Genomic DNA, 17,938 nt, shown 5'->3' with positions numbered 1-17,938 from the left:
TTACCGCGATCGCACACTCAAGAGGCCGCCAGCAGGTGCGAGGGTTGTATAGACGATGTGACAGGCAAAGCTGCAAGACCGAGCCGCAGCAAGCAGGATGAAGAGCCAGATGAGGCTCCGGAGCCGCGGGTTGCCTACCCCTGTTCTAGGTAGGGATGTCGCGGACTGTTCGCCCGCGAACTAATTCGCGCGAACATCGACCGTTCGCGTCCGCCGAATGTTCGCGAACGTCGCCAATTTGGGTTCGCCTTAGCTGGCGCTTATTTTTGCCCTCTCACCCCAGAGCAGCAGATACATGGCAGCCAATCAGGAAGCTCTCCCTCCTGGACCACCCCCACACCCCCTGGACCACTCCCCTTCCATATATAAACTGAAGCCCTGCAGCGTTTTTTCATTCTGCCTGTGTGTGCTTGGAAGAGCTAGTGTAGGGAGAGAGCTGTTTAGTGATTTGAGGGACAGTTGATAGTAACTTTGCTGGCTAGTAATCTACTTGATACTGCTCTGTATTGTAGGGACAGAACTCTGCAGGGATTTGAGGGACAGTGAGTTTAGGTTAGTTAGCTTTGCTGACTAGTAATCTACCTTCTACTGCAGTGCTCTGTATGTAGCTGCTGTGGGCACTGCTTCTAATCTCATCTGCTGACTGCTGTAATAACCCAATAGTCCTTGCTTTTATTTTCTTTTTTGTTTTTTTACTTTGCTACTATAAGAGCCCAGTGCTATTAGTCTAGCTGTGTTGGGGAGTGGGACTGGTGTGCTGCTCCTCCTAGTAGTTCACCACTACCAGCACCAACCAGAGTCAAAATTGTTACAAAGTATCTTATTTGCACCTGTTAGCTGTTCTGAGCTCTCTGCCAAAAGCTAATTAAGTTAGAAACTGTTTTTTTTCTGGCTGTTCAGTTCAGAGAAAAGAGGGACTGGTGTGCTGCTCCTCCTAGTAGTTCACCACTACCAGCACCAACCAGAGTCAAAATTGTTACAAAGTATCTTATTTGCACCTGTTAGCTGTTCTGAGCTCTCTGCCAAAAGCTAATTAAGTTAGAAACTGTTTTTTTTCTGGCTGTTCAGTTCAGAGAAAAGAGGGACTTTCCAGTACAAAAGAGGGACAGGGGGTTGAGTGGTCAAAAGAGGGACAGTTGGGAGGTATGCAAGTGCCACCTAGCTGTGTGAGCTTTTTCACATTCTGTCTAAATAACAATAATAATTCCGTGTCCGTAAACATCACCTGAGTGATGGTTTTACAGCAGCAATAATAAATTCTGTACCCACTACTGTATACGTTGCCCTTGCAGGCATTGTTTGCCCAGTCTTTAACCAAGTGCCACCTAGCTGTATGAGCTTTTTCACATTCCGTGTCCAGAAACATCACCTGAGTGACGTAGTGTGATTTCTGCCCTTTACAGCACAAAACGCAGCGCTGTGTCAACAATGTATTTTTCAGATACATTTTTGCCCTTGATCCCCCTCTGGCATGCCACTGTCCAGGTCGTTGCACCCTTTAAACAACTTTAAAATCATTTTTCTGGCCAGAAATGTCTTTTCTAGCTTTTAAAATTCGCCTTCCCATTGAAGTCTATGGGGTTCGCGACGTTCGCGAACCGTTCGCATTTTTGACGCAAGTTCGCGAATATGTTTGCGAACATTTTTTCCGCCGTTCGCTACATCCCTAGTTCTAGGCAGACACATAAAGTATGGCATGACGAATATATTAAGCCAGCTTTATGTCCCTTGCACTCTGGAGCCACTGCATAATAACCAATGCTGGACCATAACTTCCCGGGAGGCATTGTAACTTATCCGGAGTTTCAATCGAAAGAGAGCATTTTGTGCCACACCTTTCATAAATGTATAATTCACGTATAATGGTAATGGTTATAGTTATACACAGTCAGATGCAATATTACAGCTTCCAATTCAGAGGAATGATGTATGGCTGTGTAAAAAACATAAATGTATATTTGTTTTAGGCAGTTCAGCTGGTGTATGTGCACCTTTTTACATAAGCCCAACTTAATGATTTCATGTCAAAAAGAAGGTATTTTTCTCAAAATACTTGCAAAGCCTAATAATTACTATTAAATTGTGGCTAAATGCAAACATTTCCATATATCACATACTATACTTTCCAACTTACTTGATTGCCTCATTTATCATCTGAATTTATCTCATATTTTATAACCACGACCAAACTCCCATGCCCGATTTTAGCTTATTAATTTAAAAAAATCGGATCAAGGAAAAACTCAGATCACAGAAAAATTAGATAAAATAGAGAGAAAACCAAAATTGCTCAAATTTTTTTGGGCTTTGTACCGAATTGCTGAGTTTTTGCCCGAAAACACGGATTTTAGGGCTAAACCAAGTGCAGACCACACCAAATTGAGATACAGTATATATATATATATATATATATATATATATATATATGTATATATATATATATATATCAAGCAAAAAATATCCGAATTCTTGATCCAAACTTTTTAGATTAATATAAGTCCTGAGTAGTGATGGGCGAATTTATTCGCCAGGCGTGAATTTGCGGCGAATTTGCGCGATTCTCCGCCAGCGAATAAATTAGTGAAGCGTCCGCAAAATTCGCGGCAAAAATTTGGCGGCGGCAAAAAGTTTTTTTCCCGAAAAAACGGACGCCGGCGTCAAAAACGTTCTGTTCCGTTTCGCGAATTTTCGCAAATTCGCCCATCACTAGTCCTGAGAGTGCGGATCTTTATTGCTTGATATCAATTTGACTTTTTGTATACTGCATCAAGTCAAGTTAAACCTTTATTCGTGAGTGCTGGCTACCCTGTGTACTGTGTGTGTATATATATATATATATATATATATATATATATATATATATATATATATTTGCTTGTGGTGGCTTTTAGACCTAGTGAAAAGCAATGTCAGTACTGTGAACTTTTAATGAGCCATTAAACAATTTGAATCTCGCTTGATTCCAATCTTAGACTAATAGATTGACTACAAGTCCCTTAGGCCAGACAAAATAATAAGGAGCCATTAAAATAATTGGTACCTTCAAGGAAAAGGCTTTACAAACTGGTTACTGTTCATTATGGCTCACTTTGCTTTAACACTCACTCAACCATCTTGTGGGGAAATGTTTCATTGCTCTCCATTTATACAGAGAATGGTATATTGCAATTTCATATAAATTATCTCTTGTTATCTAGAGGATAAGCCAGTTGTTGCAATAAGGTGAGCACTTAAATGTACACATCTCTCTTTCTATCATTACAACTATAAGTTTGCCTTATCCTCAGTTAACTCTTAGCGTGGAAGCCAAAAGTGTGCAGAGTATTTAGGAGTCAAGAATGTTAGGAAAAAGGAAGAGTTTACAGGGAAATATCAAGGCCAAGGTTCAAGACCTGCTCCGGGTGACACAGTGTGACTCTATTTATCCCCTGGTGTCAGAGGTATCAGAATAAAAAGGCTTTTTCAGGGCATGGATTGTCAGTTCACAATGAATCTAATTCTGTATGAAAAGCACAGGGAGATAAAGCAGCTGGCTCCAGGTCACACGTCAAACAGATCCATTACTTTTCTCTCTGTGATAAGAATAATGTCACTGTGTCCACATTCCTACAGTCCTAGTACTGACTCAATTATTTCAATGTGGCGGATAAAGGAATTTCCTAACTACTGAGTGGAATTAACCCTTGGATTTCAGCCAAAAGTGTTTTAGCGGGTTATTGTTTTCATATATGTTAACCTAAACCTCACATTGCCTAAAACAACTCAGATTAAGAATGCATTCAACTGTATAATGCTGGCAAAACAATAAATTAGCGGGACACCAGGCAACCTGGCAACCGGTCATAGGCTAAATATTTCATTTAATAAAGGCAGAGCGCAGCATGAAGCGAAATAAGGTATCAAAATAAATTTCACAAACCATTTGATAATATTTAACAGAGAACCATGCAATGACATAATAAGGTTTTTACTTTATAGAGTAACTAATTAACAAGTCTACACAAATATTTCAGAAAGTAAAGCATTTCATGATTCTAGCACATATTTTATCTTTTTTTTTTTTTGCATTTAAATGTATTGTGCACAACCAGGCATTTCTATCCAGTTGCATCCTTACAAACCCAGGAGCAAAATTTTAAACCTTGGCACCGCACTGAGCCCCCCCCCTTCAGGACACATGGGTATACCCGTCATCTTCACCCTGATATCCCCAGCAAGCCTGACATGGGTGTGGTATGGCTGCAGTTGCACCCCCTGCTCCCCTGGTAGTTATACCACTAATCTTATATAAATCTACTGAAATTATTGAAAATTTATCATACACACAATCCCATACCAACTGTCCCAAACCTTCGCTACCACCCCAGCTCTTCTCATTCCACACATTTACTATCATCATCATTATTATATATGCCAACCATAATAATAGTAATAATAACAACGTGCCCCTACTCATCATGCCAGACTCTTTAAACTACACAAATGAGTTGTTTACAGATGTTTCTGCTAGCTATGCAGTTTTGATCTGATCTGTACTTTAGAGAACATGTAACTTAAGTATCTAACAACTTGTGTTGGTAAAATCCAAGGAATATTCCTATTTGTTAAACCACCTAAGCATCTATGTTGCTTTGGGAACAGCTCATCAGTCCATTTTATGTTAAAACGGGAAGTGCGCAAGTCAAAATTGCAACAAAGAGTTACATTAACATTAACAAAGGGTTACATTAATGTACAAAAAACAGCTTCTTTTCCCTTAACCCTCAAACGCTCTTGCAATTTCTCAAGAGTCAGTTGTTTGACATACATTCCTCCCTCATCATACTCGTATACTCATATGGAAATCTTTATCCAGCTGAATGAGAACTTTTTTTATGGTTTGTCACACCAATCTGGGCTGTTCAATATGGCAGTTTTAAATCTGAAACTGAATTAGGAGATATGTTTTTCTTATTCAGTGATATCTGGCCCCAGTTGCTTATTATAGGCTTATTAATATTCTTTTGCTATCTCAACCTTAACATGTGGCTAAACATTTATAATTCCTCTCCACTGATGCAAATCACTTTTGACCTCAGCAATCAATCTCCTTAAGTATCTTTCCAAATTTACTATACACCCTCTCAACCAAAACCACATCAAAATGTATAATAAGAAAAGATATATGTCTGTACTTAAGTGAAACTGACACCTGGAATATTGGGCAGCAGCTAGCACGGTACCCATATGAGTGGATCTTTGCATGATTTGGCCACCCACTCTGTAGGATAAATTCAGCTGATGGAGATCAGTCAGGAGAGGATCATAGCATTTTGCCAATGTGTCCTTCACTTTGTCTTTAATACACGTGGAAAGCAGCAATGTGGCCAGTCCCGCTGTCTCACAGGTGCTCCGTCCACACACCTCAAATCTTGTAAACAATCGAAAGCGGAGAACAGAGGAACAAACTTGCAGAATAACTGCTAAAGTGCAATTTTATTATAGTCCACACAACATGTTTCGGGCCTCACAGGCCCTTTTTCAAGTGTGAAGTGCCAGTGCAAAGTACAACATTATATAACCACACCTGGGGGTGTGTCACCCCGCCCCCACCCATCATAGAGGTTTAACAATAAATATAAATATAAATATAAAAACATGTAATACATGTTAAGGTGGCAATATGTATGTGCAAGCGGTGAAAAGTGTCGACTGTGTTCTAAAAGTCCAAGATAAGAATCTCAACGTGAACCTAAAATGTAACAATAAAATGTAACAATAAAACAAACATTGTTAACACCAAAATTGGATATAATTCCATATATATAAAAGTGGATATATTTCCATATATAAAAACACTTGAAATAGTTTGTTAGAACTGCTAATAAAGCCTACTAACAGGGCAAGCAATGCTAAACATGTATTAATCATAGGCTATCGGTGCTAACTCATTAATATATATATTAAAGTATTCAGCTCTTACCCACAGTAGAAATGTAGGTTTTTCTCAAAATCTGGAATGAGAGAAATATACAAATGGCAGTTAATACAGAAATGGAGATAAGCTCCAATAATCATTCAGGCCCATAGGTGTCATAGTATTTAACTTTTTTATCCAAAGTGCTTCACGCTGCAGAAGCAATTTAGAGAGGTTGCCCCCTCTTTTAGGTCTTTTTACCTGTTCGAGCACCAACCATTTTAATTGTATGAGACTGTGTCCGTGGGATGTAAAGTGTCTAGATACAGGGGTATCTGACTGTGTGCCAACTTTATAATTCCTAATATTGCCTCTGTGTTCTTTTATACGTTCTTTCACAGACCTACTCGTTTGGCCCACATAGGCTAACCCACAAGGGCATTTTAGCATGTAGATCACATTTTTGGTCTCGCAAGTACAAAAATCCTTTAGCCGAATGATATTCCCTTTTGTCGGATGATTTACTGTGTCCCCTTTTATAATAGAACTGCAGCATATGCAATTCAGGCAGGCATAAGTGCCTTTTTTAGGTGGTCCCCAGAACATTGTGTTTGATTGTTTCTGGGTAACATCAGAGGGACAGAGACAGTCTCTAAGGCTACGTCCTCTAGTATAGCTAAAGAGCGGAGGTTGTTTAAACAGTGAGCCATATGTCGTATCTTGTTGTAAGATCGGCCAATACTGTCTAACGATTTGTTCAATTTTTTTGCTTTGTCTACCAAATTTAGACACAAAGGGAATTCTCTGAATTTGATTAGATCTATTTTTTTCTTTCCTTTTTAAGAGTTCTTGTCTGTCCTGTTTGCTTACTAGAGTCTCTATTGCTTGAAGTTTTGGTGTATAATATCCTCGTTGTGAGAATTTTTTTGTAAGCAAATTAGCCGCTGATTTGTATTGTGTATCAGTCGATGCAATGCGGCGTGCACGTAAATATTGGCTTTTTGGTATGGCATTCATGGTATGGGGGTTATGGTAGCTAGAAGAGAGTAAAAGTGTGTTACGGTCTGTGGGTTTAGAATACATCTCAGTTATGATGCTATTACCACAGATACCTAATTTTACATCCAAAAAGTTAAGTGATGTATTCGACCATTCCCCAGTGAATTTTATCGTCGGATGGTAAGAATTGGCTTCAATAAGCAGATTTTTGAAGGTATCTTCGGTACCTTGCCAAATAATGAGTATGTCATCCACATACCGCCAATATTTCAAAATGTGCCCCTTGAACTTACCCTGCAAAAAAATTTTTTGTTCAAGATGGTGAACAAAAATGTTGGCAAACGAAGGGGCCACCGACGCACCCATCGACGTACCCTGGCGTTGCCAGTAGTACTTGTCATTGAACTTAAAGTAGTTCCTATGCAGAACTAAAGTCAGACAATCTATAAGGAAATAGATAAGGTGATGTTGGATATTCGTCTCCAGTAAGGTTTCTTCAACATAGGCAATTCCCTCGTTTTGGGGTATGGCAGTATATGGACTTTGTATGTCTATACTGCAAAGGCTTACGTCCGGGCTAGTTAGGGTCAGATCTTGTAATTGTCTGAGTAGGTCAGTCGTGTCAGTTAGACATGTAGGTATATTTTGTACTAAGGGCTGCAGATACCGATCTACAAATTTTGAAAGAGGTTCCAAAATGGAACCTATACCCGATATAATAGGGCGCCCTGGTGGGTCAGTCAGTGTCTTGTGAATTTTTGGGAGTAGATAGAGAACAGGTGTACGGGGATAGTCGGTGATTAAAAAATCTTTTGTGGTTGAGTTTATGATCCCACTTTCCCATGCGGCTAATACCAGACTATCTACTTCCCGTTTTATAGACCAGACTGGATTAAACAGGAGGTCCAAAAAATATGGGACGTTAGGGGTAACACTAGATCATTGGCTAACCTTACAAAAAAAGAAAAAGAGGCCCTACACTCATTGACTAACAATATTGATATTGTAATAAAGCCAGCCGATAAAGGGGGTGCAATTGTCATAATGGACACATGTCAATATATGCAGGAAGCAAACAGACAATTGTCTGTAGTGGAACACTATGAGGTCACCCCTACCGATCCAGTCTGGTCTATAAAACGGGAAGTAGATAGTCTGGTATTAGCCGCATGGGAAAGTGGGATCATAAACTCAACCACAAAAGATTTTTTAATCACCGACTATCCCCGTACACCTGTTCTCTATCTACTCCCAAAAATTCACAAGACACTGACTGACCCACCAGGGCGCCCTATTATATCGGGTATAGGTTCCATTTTGGAACCTCTTTCAAAATTTGTAGATCGGTATCTGCAGCCCTTAGTACAAAATATACCTACATGTCTAACTGACACGACTGACCTACTCAGACAATTACAAGATCTGACCCTAACTAGCCCGGACGTAAGCCTTTGCAGTATAGACATACAAAGTCTATATACTGCCATACCCCAAAACGAGGGAATTGCCTATGTTGAAGAAACCTTACTGGAGACGAATATCCAACATCACCTTATCTATTTCCTTATAGATTGTCTGACTTTAGTTCTGCATAGGAACTACTTTAAGTTCAATGACAAGTACTACTGGCAACGCCAGGGTACGTCGATGGGTGCGTCGGTGGCCCCTTCGTTTGCCAACATTTTTGTTCACCATCTTGAACAAAAAATTTTTTTGCAGGGTAAGTTCAAGGGGCACATTTTGAAATATTGGCGGTATGTGGATGACATACTCATTATTTGGCAAGGTACCGAAGATACCTTCAAAAATCTGCTTATTGAAGCCAATTCTTACCATCCGACGATAAAATTCACTGGGGAATGGTCGAATACATCACTTAACTTTTTGGATGTAAAATTAGGTATCTGTGGTAATAGCATCATAACTGAGATGTATTCTAAACCCACAGACCGTAACACACTTTTACTCTCTTCTAGCTACCATAACCCCCATACCATGAATGCCATACCAAAAAGCCAATATTTACGTGCACGCCGCATTGCATCGACTGATACACAATACAAATCAGCGGCTAATTTGCTTACAAAAAAATTCTCACAACGAGGATATTATACACCAAAACTTCAAGCAATAGAGACTCTAGTAAGCAAACAGGACAGACAAGAACTCTTAAAAAGGAAAGAAAAAAATAGATCTAATCAAATTCAGAGAATTCCCTTTGTGTCTAAATTTGGTAGACAAAGCAAAAAAATTGAACAAATCGTTAGACAGTATTGGCCGATCTTACAACAAGATACGACATATGGCTCACTGTTTAAACAACCTCCGCTCTTTAGCTATACTAGAGGACGTAGCCTTAGAGACTGTCTCTGTCCCTCTGATGTTACCCAGAAACAATCAAACACAATGTTCTGGGGACCACCTAAAAAAGGCACTTATGCCTGCCTGAATTGCATATGCTGCAGTTCTATTATAAAAGGGGACACAGTAAATCATCCGACAAAAGGGAATATCATTCGGCTAAAGGATTTTTGTACTTGCGAGACCAAAAATGTGATCTACATGCTAAAATGCCCTTGTGGGTTAGCCTATGTGGGCCAAACGAGTAGGTCTGTGAAAGAACGTATAAAAGAACACAGAGGCAATATTAGGAATTATAAAGTTGGCACACAGTCAGATACCCCTGTATCTAGACACTTTACATCCCACGGACACAGTCTCATACAATTAAAATGGTTGGTGCTCGAACAGGTAAAAAGACCTAAAAGAGGGGGCAACCTCTCTAAATTGCTTCTGCAGCGTGAAGCACTTTGGATAAAAAAGTTAAATACTATGACACCTATGGGCCTGAATGATTATTGGAGCTTATCTCCATTTCTGTATTAACTGCCATTTGTATATTTCTCTCATTCCAGATTTTGAGAAAAACCTACATTTCTACTGTGGGTAAGAGCTGAATACTTTAATATATATATTAATGAGTTAGCACCGATAGCCTATGATTAATACATGTTTAGCATTGCTTGCCCTGTTAGTAGGCTTTATTAGCAGTTCTAACAAACTATTTCAAGTGTTTTTATATATGGAAATATATCCACTTTTATATATATGGAATTATATCCAATTTTGGTGTTAACAATGTTTGTTTTATTGTTACATTTTATTGTTACATTTTAGGTTCACGTTGAGATTCTTATCTTGGACTTTTAGAACACAGTCGACACTTTTCACCGCTTGCACATACATATTGCCACCTTAACATGTATTACATGTTTTTATATTTATATTTATATTTATTGTTAAACCTCTATGATGGGTGGGGGCGGGGTGACACACCCCCAGGTGTGGTTATATAATGTTGTACTTTGCACTGGCACTTCACACTTGAAAAAGGGCCTGTGAGGCCCGAAACATGTTGTGTGGACTATAATAAAATTGCACTTTAGCAGTTATTCTGCAAGTTTGTTCCTCTGTTCTCCGCTTTCGATTGTTTACAAGATTTTGCCAATGTGGTCCTTGTACAACTACATTTTCTAACATGACGACAGATATCTGTGAAATTGTGAATTGTGTTATATATTTATTTACAAATACATATTTTATATATATATATATATATATATATATATATATATATATATATATATATATATATATATATATATATATATATATATATATATATATATATATATATAGTGAAAAAGGATTGCGGCACTCACAGGGTTTTAGTGAAAAAAACAAAAAGTGTTTTTGTTTTTTCACTAAAACCCTGTGAGTGCCGCAATCAGCATGCTCACTGATAATGCAGAAGTACAGAGACCCGGTAGAAGCTTAGTATACACCCACCGCTGCTCAGTGATAGGTCGCCAGGCTCGCCTTTGACACGCACTGACAGTTAGAACAGGAGTTGGGGGAGTGGCCTTCATACTGACACTGTGCACTCACAGTACTGCGCTCTTGTTTTCTTTTTCTCTTAAAGAAATTGTGCGTTTCACCCTGCTGTTATACCTTTCCCCATGTGCCTTTTAGATTATATCACTGGCTAATAGATTTGAGCACTTTCACTAACACCTGTATGGCTGCCTAGCAACAGATTTTGGCGCCATTTCAAGGCTTTATTACCTCTGGGGGGTTGTGGGTGCTGGATGTTTGTTTGTTTTTTCTCCTGATGAAGACCCCTGTGGGGGATCGAAATGTTGAGGCTTAATAATAAAACATTTTTTGTTTTTTCACTAAAACCCTGTGAGTGCCGCAATCCTTTTTCACTGCTTATTTCCCATGCTGGCACCCAGGTATTAATTTTGTCTACGGAGTGAACCATTCCTTTGGTTATATATATATATATATATATATATTTACAGTATATTGGGGATGCACCTTATCCACTTTTTTGGATTCGGGTGAATACCGAACTGAATCCGAACCCTAATTTGAATGTGCGGCAAAATTTTTTTTACCTTCCTTGTTTTGTGACGAAAAGTAACATGATTTTAAGGATTCGGATTCGGTGCATCCCTGATATATATATATATATATATATATATATATATATATATATATATATATATATATATATATATATATATATATATATATATATATATATATATATATATATATATATATATATATATATATATACAGTAGCAAGATGGACCTGCTCTCTTACTAAAATGAACCACCCCTTTAACATTTCATTCATGCTGAACAAGGGGGTATGTTGCCATTTTAAGTGATGTAACTTAGTCATAAGATGGCAGAAGCAAACCAGACCTAAGGTCTAAAACCTTAGGTTTAACCAGAGGTTCACCAGTTAAACCCAATTACAACATCTTTTTTATGTCTAAAAATATTCTAAATACTATCAATTACAGTGTTGTGCTCACTTTCTCTCTCCTTTATTTTATTTAGTGTTTCAATTTCTGCTTTAGTAGCTTGGGAAACCGCTGATTTTGTTCATGACCCAGTCAGGCACATTTCAGTCAGTGACTTGAAAAGTTTATCTCACCACATCCACTGCATTTAACAGCATCCAGGCAAGTCAACCAGAATGACAAATGTTAGGGTTGAGCGTGTGGGATGTATGGAGGATTAAAGAAGGGTATAATTGTGCTAAATCATGCGTACCTATGGCACCAATGACCTTAAAGTTAACCGACACCCGCTTTAGCCAGACTCCATTGTTAGACAACTTCTGCTCAACTAATTCAATGGCTTCAACATTGGAGATTGGTTTTCAGGCTAGAAAAGATCAAATCTTTTTGTGCAGTCATTTCGTTTCCTGATTTGTATTTCACATGAGGAATTTAAGGAATGAATAGAAGAAGGAAACATTGAAAACAATTGTGCCTGAAAGAACATTAAAAGCGACCTCTGGCTACTCCTAAAATGTCATTTACATTTAAAAGTTTCAACCACTTTTAAAATTTCTGCACTTGTTTAGTTGCATTCGGCTATAATTACCTGTTTTTTTCTTCCTTATGTTTTGACATTTTTCTTATGGAACAACTGTAGACTAGTATCAATGATGTTCCTATCTTACTGAATACATTTTAAGTGTCTGTTTTACATTACTAAAAGTACTGTATTAAATTACATGTACAGCAAAACTAATCACACACCAATTGATTTTGGTGACTATAATCTACAGTTTTGCTAGGGGAAGCAAAATCACTTTTGCATTACAAGGCAGAGAAATGCTAAGTTTCCAATCTACAGAAAGTCATGGACACACGTGCAATACAATGAATGCATAGCCAGGGTTGGACACTGGGAAAACTGCTTAGTTTTCACTGACCTGACCCAGGTCTGCCCCCTAACTGGGACCTGTGGATACTACCATCCCCCCTCACCAATCTCAACCAAAAAGAGAAGGAAAACTATGGAGCGCCGAGCATTTGAATGGAGGGAAGAGGGCGGTGCTGGGCTTGCCATAAAGAAGGCCTAGCAATTTCGATGGGGGGCACTGATATAACAGCCTGGGTTGGCCCCATACACCCCAGATCGACACTGTGCATAGCAGTCTTAAACTTCCTAGTACCTCAGTAGTGATATATTGTTGGTTTAGTTGCCCTGTATGTTTGCCACCTTCCTATATCTACAGATATGGAATCCATTTTATGGAAACCCATTATCTAGAAAGCTCAGAATTATGGGAAGGTCATTACCCGCAGACTCCATTTAAATCAAATAATACACATTTTAAAAAATGATTTCCTTTTTTACCTGTATTAATAAAAAAGTACCTTGTACTTTATCCCAACTAAAATAATCCATAATGGCGGCAAAGCAATCTGATTGGGTTTATTTAATCTTTTAATGATTTTCAGTAGACAAAAGGTATGGAGAGCTTACAGAAAGATCCTTACCTGAAAAACCCCAGGTTCGGCAGGAAGCATTTACTGGTGAGTCACGTGTTTAAAAAGCAAACCTCTTATTGGGTTTTACAGATTACTGTACCTGGGCCAATTCTACATTTATGGGTAATGGATGGAATGCAAGCAATGCAGCCTTGAATCTTATAGTAGGTTCTAGTCCAGCCAGGGCAATATATGATAGGAGTTTTTATGTTGTTTCTATGCCTGCAAGGGTTGTCTTCATAACCCGGTTTCCTTAACCATCCAAAGCAATACAGGCAGGTTAATTGGCTAAAAAAATTGACCATAATGTGTATAGATGTAATATGGAATTAGATTATAAACTCCACTGGGGCTGAGGCTGATACCAATGATCTAAAATCTCTGTAAAGAGATGGATAATATGTTAGCTCTATATACATAAATAATAATAATAATTATTATTATAAATAATAATAAAATAAATTATCACTTAAGTAAATGAGTTGAGTTATAATGCCCCCATACCCCTCAGGACCACCGTTGCAGTTGTGTCCAGACCCAATACCCGAGGCCCACATTCCCCTCACACGTACATTTTACTTGTTATGGGTGGGTTTTGGAAGGAGCAGAAGTGGGTCTGGGTTCCTGGGGGCCCTCCTGGTTTTTTTTCAAGTGTCCAACACAACAAGAAGGTAGGATCTACATGTCACCTTTTTGAAAGCAAACATTTGAACAATTCCTTTGGCTACTAGAAATTTTGCAAATGTCTATTACTTTTATCTCTCCAAAATTATTTCCTCTGTTTTAGCTGTTTTCTGTAGGCACAATGTTTCCTATAAATGCGTCATGATACACCTTGCATACTAAGATTATATTGCCTTGTGGGCAAGATCCTTTCTTCCACATGTACAAGTTTGTGCTTTAATGTTTTTGTTTTCTCAATATTGTACAGTCCTGTGGCAAAATATATGAAACTCCATAAAAAAGGTTAACAAAATAGTTATTTTCTCTTTGGTAGTCTCCTGAAGTTCAATTTAGTTGTGTAGCAGGATCATAACCTTGCATTAATTTTGTAAAGTACTTGGCTAAATTCTGTCTGCAATCCCAAAAAATGTTAACCCTGCACTCTAAGCCATTCAATGCATGTTTACTTAAGCTCCCTAGAAAAACATTCATATCATTCCAAGAGTGACTAAATGCTTTCCACCCTCATACTTCACATACTGTAGCTGGATTTCTTTCCATCTCATTAAACAAAATACCACCAAAATAGATATATACATATAACAGAAATGATATCTAAAAGTCGATATAACTTTTTAGTTCCACCTTCTAAACGTTTAGATACACTGTATATATATATATAATATATGTGTGTGTGTGTGTGTGTGTGTGTGTGTGTGTGTGTGTGTGTGTGTGTGTGTGTGTGTGTGTGTGTGTGTGTGTATATATATATATATATATATATATATATATATATATATATATATATATATATATATATATATATATATATATATATATATATATATATAATGTTCTAAAGGGTAATTATTTCCATGGCAGGTGTTTTACTGGCTAGGCCTAAGCCTAGCTGCCCCCCGGGGAATTTCCCCTAACTTTATACTTACCCCTCGGTGCAGATTCAGGCATCGGAGTTCACCACAGCCATCTTCCGGGTCTTCGTGTCTTTGTCCGGCTCTTCTGCAATTTCCAACTATTTAGGCGCATTTGCAGTATCAGAAATTGGTAAATTGTTCCAACTGCGCATGCGCCGTTTCGCCAGTCTCCTCCTTAGCTTACCAAAGACCCGGAAGAAGGCTGTGGTGAACTCCGATGCCTGAATCTGCAGAAGGGGTAAGTATAAAGTTAGGGGCATTTCCCTGGGGGGGGGCAGCTAGGCTGGGGGGGAGGTAGGGTTTTTTTTGGTAAACAGTTGAATTCTCCATAAAGCAATTAAGGAAGTAGAGCAAATGAGGTCTCAAAATATTATAGAATGCAGTTTCTTCTGCAAAATCTGCAGGCTGATACAAAATGCACACCGGTGAAATACGAATGTAGTATTTTTGCTAAAACAAGCATTGCTCGTAAGACACAGTCACATGGTTTCCATTACTTGACAGAAGCTAAAATACAGAAAGCAGAGTACTGTTTATCAGCCAGTCTGGGGAAATAGTTTTATCAGTGCTGATTTTATTTTCCTGCTGCCAGAGAATGTTAAAATGTGTGACTGTTACAATATGCTTCTGGAAATAAGTGTACGTTTTTATTTCGAAATGTCAACAGTCACTGCTGCTTGTTAAAAAATAAAAACTGCTTTAAAGGCTTGCTGAATGATGCACATTTATTACTCTATCAGCATCAGTTTAGCAACAAAGTTTTGCAGGGGGAATTGTTCCCAGGGATTGCTGAAACACGGCACAGGTTATTCAGGTCCTGCCAATGTTCCAATAAAGGCATTTTTATTTATAGAAAAGACTTGTGGTGCTGTACTTCAATCAATACAGGTTATTCTATACATATCTTAAAGAAGCAGTAAATCCAATTTTTCAAAATGGGCTTGATGAACAGAGCTGCAAATAAATAAATGTCCTGCAAATAAACAAATGCTACATTGAATGGGGTCATTTGCGATTATACACTAGCCATTTGGGTCTGTTAATTAGGTACCAAAAAAGGTTTAGTAGGCGGCTATAGCTATTTAATTGACTGATGGCCAATTATGGGCCAAGAAAATGAGAAAGACATGCCAGAGTTTATTCTCCATCTGTATTTCATTTTCTGAACTGTATGAAACATCAGATTATGGAGTGTTTCATGAGACTTGGAGAATCAAACCAATAATTGCCTATAGATATTTCGGGGGGTTGTAGTCGAGGAAGAGCTGGATGACCCTAAACTATACACACTAGTCGGGCTGTGTATATAATGTACAAATCAAAATACACTGAAACCATAGTATTCGAGTATTAATGAAGATGGTTAGTTCCAAACACAAATATATATATTTTCTGATCATATATAAAAATACATATATGTATATATATATATATATATATATATATATATATATATATATATATATATATATATATATATATATATATATATATATATATATATATAAAACAAGTAAAACTGCTTATCAGTAATCAAATATTTACCATGTACCATTACCAGTACAGTAAGTATGGTTAAGATATATATATATATATACAGTGTCGGACTGGGACACCAGGGGCCCACCCAAAAATCTTAGACCAGGGGCCCACCAAAAGACCTTAGATCAGGGGCCCACTCTCAGTACTATTATAATTCCTCTCCTCAAGCAAAATCTATTCTGCTAGTCTCTTTTCTTTACATACTATAATCTATTATTCAATCTATTTAGTCTCTTTGTTCTCATAGAAATAGGTAATGGCCATGAAATAGGCCAATTGTTTTGAAGCAGGAGGGCCCACTGACACCTGGGCCCACCGGGAGTTTTCCTGGTATCCCTGTGGGCCAGTCCGACACTGTATATATATATATATATATATATATATATATATATATATATATATATAGAGAGAGAGAGAGAGAGAGAGAGAGAGAGAGAGAGAGAGAGAGAGAGAGAGAGAGAGAGAGAGAGAGAGAGAGAGAGAGAGAGAGAGAGAGAGAGAGAGAGAGAGAAAACATTATTTATTGAAACAAAAGACTCCTATTTTTCATAAAATGTTTTAATGATTTTTTAGTAGACAAAGTATAGAGATCCAAATTACAGAAAGGCCCCTTCTCTGAAAACTCCTGAGCATTCTAGATAACAGGTGCCTTACCTGTATATACATCTATAACCTTGTGCAATAAATAATAAAGATTATATACTGTATATAAATATATACTGTATATAAATAAATTATATATATATATATATATATATATATATATATATATATTTATATATATACACACACACAAGTATGGGATCCGTTATCTGGAAACCCATTATCCAGAAAGCTCCAATTACGGAAAGGTCATCTCCCATTGACTTCATTATAATCAAATAATCCAAATTTTAAAAAAAAATTCCTTTTTCTCTGTAATAATAAAACAGTACCTTGTACTTAATCTTTATTGGAAGCAAAACCAGGTTATTGGATTTATTTCATGTTTACAAGATTTTCTAGAAGACTCAAGGTATGAAGATCCAAATTACAGAAAGATCCATTATCCGGAACACCCAAGGTCCCGAGCAATGGGAGCACCCAGGTCCTTGTGCAATGGTTTAACATCCCACAGAAACATTATACAGTATGTCACCATTTAGAGACTCCACTGCTCAGCTAAAATGGACACAGAAATATGTAATGTTAGAAATAGTCTTTAGTCACATCAACTACATTTTTTGCCTCCTGGGATTTTTATTTACCTTTTTACTGTAAATACAGCATCAAGGTAATATCCCACACCATTTGTCAATTAGAAATACTTTTTAATATCAAACCTTATTCTTAAAGCATTTATTTATTTGCCTGTTTCGATTCCGGCACGCTTGATTCCATAGGAAAGAAAGGCTGCAACACTTACATGTTAAATTTGATCTTGAAAAATGTATTAAACTTATATAAACTAAATTTATAAAAACAAAAAGACTTTAGTTTTTTACAGAGGTAAAACCTGCAGGATCTCAGTCTTCAAAAAGACATGTACAGTACTAAAACGA

General features: G+C 37.6%; 3 protein-coding genes across 3 annotated transcripts in view; 1 reads left to right on the top strand and 2 right to left on the bottom strand.

Annotated features, from left to right (window-relative positions):
• Positions 1-17,938, bottom strand: part of LOC108717831 (cysteine-rich motor neuron 1 protein) — a 537,917-nt gene that overhangs the window by 123,288 nt on the left and 396,691 nt on the right. The gene's annotated exons all lie outside the window — the stretch shown is intronic.
• Positions 4,437-7,753, bottom strand: LOC121394192. The gene is made up of 2 exons (XM_041564428.1): positions 5,963-7,753; positions 4,437-5,731 (listed from the first exon to the last, which is right to left on the bottom strand). Exon 1 carries the CDS (start codon positions 7,259-7,261, stop codon positions 6,023-6,025), a length of 1,239 nt encoding a protein of 412 aa, XP_041420362.1. The 5' UTR covers positions 7,262-7,753; the 3' UTR covers positions 4,437-5,731; positions 5,963-6,022.
• On the top strand, positions 7,799-10,387 carry LOC121394191. The gene is made up of 2 exons (XM_041564427.1): positions 7,799-9,841; positions 10,073-10,387. Exon 1 carries the CDS (start codon positions 7,940-7,942, stop codon positions 9,779-9,781), a length of 1,842 nt encoding a protein of 613 aa, XP_041420361.1. The 5' UTR covers positions 7,799-7,939; the 3' UTR covers positions 9,782-9,841; positions 10,073-10,387.

Source organism: Xenopus laevis, chromosome 5S (assembly GCF_017654675.1).
Source record: "Xenopus laevis strain J_2021 chromosome 5S, Xenopus_laevis_v10.1, whole genome shotgun sequence".
Lineage (NCBI taxonomy): Eukaryota > Metazoa > Chordata > Amphibia > Anura > Pipidae > Xenopus > Xenopus laevis.
This window is presented reverse-complemented; position numbering and strand designations above follow the sequence as displayed.

What these genes read in the sequence shown, in the direction of transcription:
- LOC121394192 (XM_041564428.1), bottom strand. Translation starts at nt 7,261, where the DNA reads ATGGGTGCGTCGGTGGCCCCTTCGTTTGCCAACATTTTTGTTCACCAT.
- LOC121394191 (XM_041564427.1), top strand. Translation starts at nt 7,940, where the DNA reads ATGGACACATGTCAATATATGCAGGAAGCAAACAGACAATTGTCTGTA.